Genomic DNA, 8,585 nt, shown 5'->3' on the forward strand with positions numbered 1-8,585 from the left:
GTAGACTAAAGAGACATGTTAATTAAATGCAACATTGTATCCTGGATTGAATCCCAGAACACAAAAAAGTATATCAGCGGAAAACCTGTAAAAATCTGACTAAAGTCTAATTTAGTTAATAGTATTGCACGAAAGTTAATTTCTTTGCTTTTGTAAATGTACCATAATTATTAAGCAAAGCTGGGTGTAGGATATAAGGAAACTGTAAATTTTAAAAACACTTCTTTCGAAATAAAATTATTTCAAAACAAAAAGTTTAAAAATAGACCATACTGAGTTTCAAGAACCCAAAATAAAACTCTCTTAATGAATGAAAGTGACTGAATAATTGAGGAAACAAACTGAAATGTCATTAAATAAATTCATTATTCAGTGAGAAAGGGAAGATTTTACAGAACACAGTTGATGACAATTACTAGGAAAAACAAAAGTGTCCCATATTTATACAAGAAAATCGGAACTACTTTATAAACTAGTTGGATGTGTATATGCGTATGTATGTATTGTGTGTATGTGCATGGATTGGTATTCTCTAAATATCGTTCTGCCACTTTCTTCACTCAGAAATATAACTCAGCTATGGCCATGCCACCCTAAATGTGCCCGATCTCACTCGTCTAATCTCGGAAGCTAAGCAGGGTCGGGCCTGGTTAATACTTGGATGGGAGACCACCTAGGAAGACCAGGTGCTGTAGGTGTTCAAAAAATATATATATACACACACACACACACACACACACACACCCCTGCACGCACACACACAAACACACATATATATGTACACACTTATATAAGATATATATATGTAACTTAAATATAATTTGATGTCACTGTATGTGCATTATTTCATTTCTTTTTATATTTGCATAATTTCCACAGTATGGACAATTCATTTAATCATTCTCATATTAAGGGAAATTCAAAATGGATGATTCACCTAATCGTTCTCATATTAATAGACATTTAAAATGTTTCCACCAACTTGATATTTCAACATTGGAGTGGTTACAAAGTTGAACCACATAAGGTTTTTGTCCTTATGACGCTTTCAGATAAGTGAAGGATACAAAGTAGAAAGCCAATGAAACAGGGTGAAAGTATTAAAATGGGGTTTAAAGGATAATGTAGTACAGGCAACTGAGGCAAAATCAAGAGGTCAGTGAAGATTTCCTTTCCATTATAAGTTTAATTTTTAAAAACACCCAGCCAACAGCAACAGCACTATTTCCCCAACAGCTCTGCTTCTGCTACAGGAAAAAATTGCCTGGCCCAAGCTGTAGTATAGCTGAAGTGTGCTCTCTTCCCCATCTCCATCCAAGCAGATGCTCTACATAGATGCGTATCTCAGAGCTTAAGTAAAGCAGTCTCAAGAATCTAGCTGAGGTGGATCCTGAGCATACTGTCACATATTAAAATTCCAAGCAGACCAACTCAGGGTTTCCTATTACTGTGGCCAACACGGACACTGTAGGGACACTTAAAATGGCAGTGGTTATGATACAGTATTTCAGGTTCACAGCAATTCATAAGCATTATGCCCTAGATAACTGGATATCTTTGCCACAATAATCTACAATGTGTACAGCATTTAGCTGTGAGTTCAGAAAGTGGACAGAATTAACTGAAAGAGATGAGAAATATCATAGAAGTTGTGCTTCAAGTTAAGTCATTTGCTCGGATGTGGCCAGTGGGTATTCTGAATAGTTTGTGGAACTTCTGAAACTTATCCATGTCATATTTCCAAATGTCAGGGAATGCAGTGACAGGAGGGATGGTAGAAGAGTTTACTTTCTGAAGCAGGTACAATCTAAAAGGAAATCAGTCTAGATTCTGTGTGCACTTCTCACATCAGAACATGAGTAGACTACCCTCAGTTGAGCAAAGAGATGGGATGTGTTGGGTCCACTTGTTCTCTGAAGTAAATCATCTCAGATAGCAATCTCTTGAGTCCACTCTATGCAGCCAAACCTTTGGATCTGGAGCAGATTTTGCCATACTGGGAGGGATATTTTTAAGCCATATGAAGCATGCTAGAGAAATGAGGAAGAGCAACAGCCCCCTCAAGCTCTTCTATGGAATGAGCTCTGAAACAGCAATAACAAAATGTGCAGGAGGAGTTGCTGAATATAGAGCCTCAGAACATAAGACTATGGAAAGTGACTTCCAAAAGGAACATAGAAAACAATATTCTGGATATCATAGTCTTGTATAAGACCTCCTGGATGGTAAAATTCTTCCTCATTTCTCCTCCCCTCACACCACCTGGAGACTTTGACCTTTGGAGATATCCCTAGTGTCCTCTTGGTTCACAAGAACAGGACGTTGATTGGATCAGAGGCTCAGGGTGTCTACTCTCCAGAACTCATGTCTTCATTTTTAAAGTAAACATGTGCACCTTTTTTGTTCCTGTTAAAAATATAGTTTTTACTTCAACATAGTGTTATTGTCTTAAAGAATCTACTTATATTTAAAAACTACTGTGATTAATTTATTTTCAAAGGTAGCTGCGTATTATATTGATTCACTGAAATCATTTAGGGACAAGGATAAAAGTGAAGGCTTGTGTCATCTGGCTCTTTGTCAGGTGTGCACCAGTGAGGTGACTGATCTCTCCTTTGTGAGTATTTAGGAAAACAGGGTCAATATCCTCTGGCAATAGCTTCATAAAAATGGTGTTAGGGTTGCTTTAACTACATGTAAGCAGAACAAGCAGAGGAAAAGACAATGAAATTTCTGTTCCAATTTTTATGCAGTAGGGAATAAGGTTTCTCTGTGAGCCAATTGGCAAACAGCTCCTTCTGAAACACTGATATTTCTGGGTGATGCACCATTTAAAATTACAAGAGAAAAAAAAAGAGTGAATAAACAACATAAAAATAAAATAAAATTACAAGAGCCACTCAAGCATCATGAAAGCTGGAGCCTGACCTCTGCTTCTCATTCCCAATCTACATCTGATCATCTGCCTGGTTAGATAATCCTTCCTTCTCCATTCACTCTCCACCACCTCAGAAAAAAACACACAGGAAAAGGGAAAGGTATACAAGGCAACCTTTACTAAGGGCAAATAAGGGGTGCAGACTCTATGTGCAGCATCGACAGGTGAAGGAAAGATCGCTTCCAGCTGGGGTGGTTTCAGAGGCTGGATGATGAAGGCTGGGCCCTTAAGAATGAGCAGGACCAAGATCTAGAAAGAAGAAGAGGGCAATCAGGAGGATGAAAATGGTGTGCAAGGACAAAGAGAGAGAAGAAAGAATACTTGGGGCACGGTGAATGAGAGTACATTTTGGATGGCGCAAAGGAATGAATGACAAGGCTGAGAATATGTGTCCCAAGTCTCAATTCTGATCAATGCTGAATGTCAGAATAAGGAAAGTAGGATTTACTTCGAGGATGGTGGGGTTACCATCCAGGACCTTCAGGCAGGAAAATGACAAGTTTAAAATAAAGAAGAGTGAAGTTTAATTAGATGTTAATGTGCAAAGTAAATTGAGAAGTGAGAAGGAGGTGCAGAAGGCAGATAGGCCAGAGAAGCGTTACCAATGTGAAGCAGTAAGGACCCAAACCTGTACACAAATGCTTACAGCAGCTCTTTTCATAATTACTCAAAACTGGGAAAAACCTAAATGTCCTTCAGTGGGTAAATAGACCAATAATCTAAAACATCCATGTAACAGAATACTGCTCAGCAAAAAGAAAAGAATGAACTACTGATACATGAAACAGCTTAAATGAATCTCCAGGGCATTATTATGAGTGAAAGAAGCCTGTCTCTAGATGTGACATATAGTAGATTTCATTTATATAACATTCTGAATAAGGCAAAACTGTAGGAATTTGGAATAGAGATCAGTGGTTGCCAGAGTTTGGGAAGATGTACGATATGACTACAAAGGGAGGTTTTTGTGAGTAATTGAACTGTATATCCTGATTGTGTGGTGGTTACACAAATCTATATACTTGTTAAACTTCATAGCACTGTACACCCCCCAAAAAAGGTCAATTTTGCTGTCTAATACTTTTGAAAAAAATACCAGAGTTGTCTCCCATTACATGTAACATCTAAAAGAATGGAAACATTTTGTGGTAATGATTACATCTTTATAATTCACTAGCTATATTTACATTAAAAACTCTCCCTCAGATAGTAGAAAATGTATCTCTCAGCTGTAGAATAACCTTTTTATGCTTAAATATAAATTATTAAACATTATAAACAGCCAAAACGCTTATTTTTTTCCAACCCTTCCTTCCCCGTGGTAGGTTCTGTTGTTGGCTGCCACATCCCACTGTGACCATCCTAGACAAGAGACCCCTCTCTACCTCCTTTCCCTGACTGTGCAGCTGGCTTCACTGGCCAGATTGCCGTTCCCTGCATCAACGCACCTCCAAGTACCAGTGGATTCTGGATTATGGGGATTATCAGCTTTCTCTTTTAACTAATATATTTTGTACAGCCATGATGTTCCCTCTGCTTTCTGATTACAACACTTACGCATCTTGACTGTTCTCTTTTTAATGGAACAAAGTGAATGATATCAGAATAACTCAAGTGTGCCAATGAATAAATGAACATTTCACCTACTAATAAGCCTCACATCAAATAGTGAGATATAGGGAACTCTCTCCTTTCTTATTGTTACATGAATATATGAGAGTTATTTTCCAACGCGTTTCCTTGAGTTCCAAAATAAAGTTCACTCTGTGGAAAGCAGGCTTTTCTGTGGACTCATTTGATTAACGAGACACAGAATCCTACAGAGGACAGGAGGTCTGTCTGAAGCCTCCATCTGAAACCCAAGTGGAATCATCCATCACTCATCAATGAAAAGGACATCCAACACTTGATAACTTGAGTTCAGCCAGAAAGAGAAAAAGTAGTGAATTACTTACGTAAAATTGCTAACAAGAGAAAAGTGGGTCTCTTAGCACCAATTAATTTGGGAGACAGTTTTTAAAGTCGCTGTTTCAGTAAGAGTTAAATTTCTTTTTCTAACACACCAATATGTTGTGAAAACCGTCATTTCATTTGTAGCCATTAGAAAACTTTTCCAAAGTCTTAAACATTGATGTAACAAATTTGTCCTTCATAATGTGTCAAATATTGCTTACGTGGCATCTTTCATCAAAATATTTTTAAAGAATGCTGATTGTTTAAAACAGGAGTCCTTGACCCCGGGGTGGTGGACGAGTAACTGCTTCGTGGCCTGTTAAGAAGCCGGCAGCACAGCAGGAGGTGAGGGCAGCAGGCGATCAAAGCTTCTTCTGTTTTTGCAGCTGCTTCCCAGGGCTAGCATCACTGCCTCAGCTCCACCTCAGATCATCAGGCATTAGATTCTCACAGGAGCACCGGTTCCTGGTGCCAAAAAGGTTGGCGGCCGCTGGTTTAAAACATTAAACAAAGCAGAAATCTATTCAAAAAAACTATTTTTGAAAAGCCCACACCCTCACTCCTAGATTATTTTCCAGTCCTACCCCCATCTACCACCTTTGCCCATTTTAACGTTAAATAGGACTCCAGGGGAACTGGTTGACCGTAGGGTCTTGGGGGAGGAGGGGGAGTGGTTGAATTGGAAGTGAGTGAGTGAAAGAGATGATTTCCCAAAGAAGGAGGAGAAATGATCCATCAACCCCAGGAGGCTGGTCCTCCCTGGTAGTCCGAGAAAGGCGAATAGAAATTGCAGGGAGAAGACACCAGTTTTATTGTCTCTGATTGGCAAATACGAAAAAAAGATTGACAGTATCAAGTGGAGAGAATGCAGAGGAGGCGGGCTGCAGAGTTAAATGGGAGGAGTAGCTGAGGACTCGAGCTCATTGATGACGCGCGAACCTCACGTGACCAGGAGTCGACGTGTGCAGAAGTCCTTATAGTCCGGGGCCTGTTTCCTTGTAGCAGCAGCTCCCTATTGCTCAGAAGGAGGAAAGCGCCTTGGAATCCTTTCAGGTCGGTATAAGGTGGGCGCTGCCTTGAGGACCCTGGGGTCTAGGAGTCAGAGAGCAGAAACCAAGCGAGGCCGGCACTGCTTTCCCAACACTACGGTTCCGCCAAACTCCCATTTTTATGCAGAAAATTTTGGGCTGTTAGGTTGGGGGAGGGTGAAGAGGGAGAAGGGTAGCCAATTGAGGGTCGAGCGCGAGAGACTTGGAAGCAATTTGGAAATCAGCTGCGTCTCCCATTCCTTCCTTGCGGGGAACCGGTGCGGACCGAGGTGGGAGGGCGGAGTTGCCTTAAAAGGAGAGGATGAGGACGTGGGGAAACTTTAGACGAACAAGGCCTAGAACCGTGAAAGGGACCCGTGAATCAGGCACTGGCCTGCTCACCAAGCACTCCTGTTGGTCTCCAGGACTCTTGGACTCTTGGGCGCGACACAAATCGAGTGAAGAAAGAGAGAAAAATCTCGTGGATCCCTGCAGGTCAGTGTAAGGGTGCAATTGCCCCAGATCCCTTGGGGTGGGAGTGGGAGTGTGGATGACACCAAAGCACCTCCCTGGGTCGCTGCAGCCTCTCCCCATCCAGAAAAAGTGCTAGAGGCCTTTGCAGTCCCTGCGGCAAATGAGGTGAGGCGGGGAGGGGAGCTGGAGAAGCTTGGAAGGGGGAGGGGGAGGGGAGGCCAGAGACTGGACCAGCGGGTCTCAGGTGAGAGGCTGGAGGTTGGGATGGCTTGGGAAAGCCAGAAAGGGCGGGAGTGTTAGAGACCAGCGGAGAGGAAGGGGTTAATTGCTTCCGCGCAGCACGCATTTCTGGGCTAGGAGAGGCCTGTAGCAGGGCTTGCTGGGAAATGGTGGGCTGGAGCGGAAGGAGAGAAGACGGAGCTGGGACAAGAGGGGGAGGGAAGGGAGGTGGAAGAAAGGGTGGAGTCAGGGGAGTACAGAGCCTGAGAATCTAACCTCTATTTGGAAAACTTGGACTATTAGGGACCTGAATGAAAAAAGGCCAGTCTCTATGGGAACGCATACTGTGGATGCTGGTCTCTTTGCCTGGCATCTAGTCATTTTTTTCTGTTTTCTAGGATTAATTTATTCAAAAGGGAAATAATAGAAAAATACTCAACATGCAAAAGTCGTGTGAAGAAAATGAAGGAAAACTACAGAGCATGCCAAAGGCCGAGGAAGACCGCCCGTCAGAAGATGTACTACAGGAGGCAGAACGAAATCCTCAACCTTCGGAAGAAGGTGTGAGTCAGGAAGCAGAAGGAAACCTTAGAAGCGGGCTGATTCAACCTGGGCAGGGATTTAAAGAGGACACTCCTATTAGGCATTTGGACCCTGAAGAAATGCTAAGAGGAGTAGATGAGTTGGAAAGGCTTAGGGAAGAAATAAGAAGAGTAAGAAACAAGTTTGTGATGATGCATTGGAAGCAAAGACATTCACGCAGCCGTCCTTATCCTGTGTGCTTTAGGCCTTGAATTCTTTTTTTTTTTTGTCCAGATAGTAAAATCTGGCCCCTGCTTTCTGTCTGTTAGCATTTTCCAATGTATCTCTTACCTTTGCTTTACTTCTAATCACCTGGTGGAATTTTGTTTTAGGTAGTTTCCTTGTTACCAGCATCTCACTGGATTTTGTATTTTGACTCATTCTCCAGGTCTATTTTTCAGTTGGGAAGTTTTACACATATGCATGAAAATATGTTCGTTCCATATTGTAAAGTAAAACATAACAAGTTATGAAGCAGCATATTTAGTATCAGCTCACATAATGTAGGTTAAAATCCCAAATTGTGTGTGTGCGTGTGTGTGTATACATACATATATCAAAAACTGTGCTTATATTTCTGCGTGTGAGTTCTTTTTGCTTATATGTATTTTTTAATGAACACATGTCACAGAATTGAATTTTTTAAATAAGAGTCAAATAATTTGCAACCAGCTTTTAAGGGCAATGGGGGCACCTAAACTCTTGATGAAATAGCTATTAAGATGTAAACCTCAAATCACCTCTGGATCTCTAAGCCAGAGAAATAAAACTGGCAATGATTACAGATACACTTGTTTAAGACTTGATCTTTTCATGGGGAAACAAACATTCGCCTCACAAGGCTGATGTGGGGAAGAAAGGAGGTGACTCTGAGCTGTGCTTGGCTGGCCATTATTCCCACCTATGCACAGAGAACCTTAATCCACCACAGAACATCAGTTATTTGAGGGCGGGCCTGGCATGACTCAACCTGTGCTCAGAAACAAGTCCAATAGGCAGGGAGGTGGAGGCTTCCATGCTAGTCCTCTGCTGGTGAGCTCCACCCTGTCTCCTTCCTTGGGTCCCGCCATGCCCGTTGGGCACCACTGCCGCTTCTGGGTCCTGTGCTCTCTGCTAGCCCCACTGCTGCTGGGGCACTGGAGTCCTCAATGTCAAAACCCCAGTGAATTCCCCGGATTTCCCATGAAACCCACTGTTTTCTAAAGCCTCTTTCTTCCCTATGGTGACACTTAACACAGGTGGGGACTGTTCCAGGATTGCTTGGGCCACAATGTCTTGCAGAGTTTTAGCAAAATAGCCCCTTCTGATTTCAGTCCCAGGACTTCTCCAGGAGTCAGACATGACGAGTCCAGTTTTGGAGTTGGACCAGGGTGTAATTCTGAGTGAAAAAC

General features: G+C 42.0%; 1 protein-coding gene and 1 pseudogene across 1 annotated transcript; both read left to right on the forward strand.

The window, feature by feature from the left end:
- The first annotated feature begins 575 nt into the window (after positions 1 to 575).
- On the forward strand, positions 576 to 698 carry LOC120594460 (uncharacterized; annotated as a pseudogene).
- A 5,089-nt stretch (positions 699 to 5,787) lies between these two features.
- On the forward strand, positions 5,788 to 7,982 carry TCEAL8 (transcription elongation factor A like 8). The gene is made up of 3 exons (XM_039852472.1): positions 5,788 to 5,944; positions 6,345 to 6,414; positions 7,011 to 7,982. The coding sequence occupies exon 3, from the start codon at positions 7,053 to 7,055 to the stop codon at positions 7,404 to 7,406; it is 354 nt and encodes a 117-aa protein (XP_039708406.1). The 5' UTR covers positions 5,788 to 5,944; positions 6,345 to 6,414; positions 7,011 to 7,052; the 3' UTR covers positions 7,407 to 7,982.
- Positions 7,983 to 8,585: the final 603 nt, after the last annotated feature.

The sequence above is a fragment of the Pteropus medius genome, unplaced genomic scaffold (assembly GCF_902729225.1).
Source record: "Pteropus medius unplaced genomic scaffold, Ma_sr-lr_union100, whole genome shotgun sequence".
Classification (NCBI taxonomy): domain Eukaryota; kingdom Metazoa; phylum Chordata; class Mammalia; order Chiroptera; family Pteropodidae; genus Pteropus; species Pteropus medius.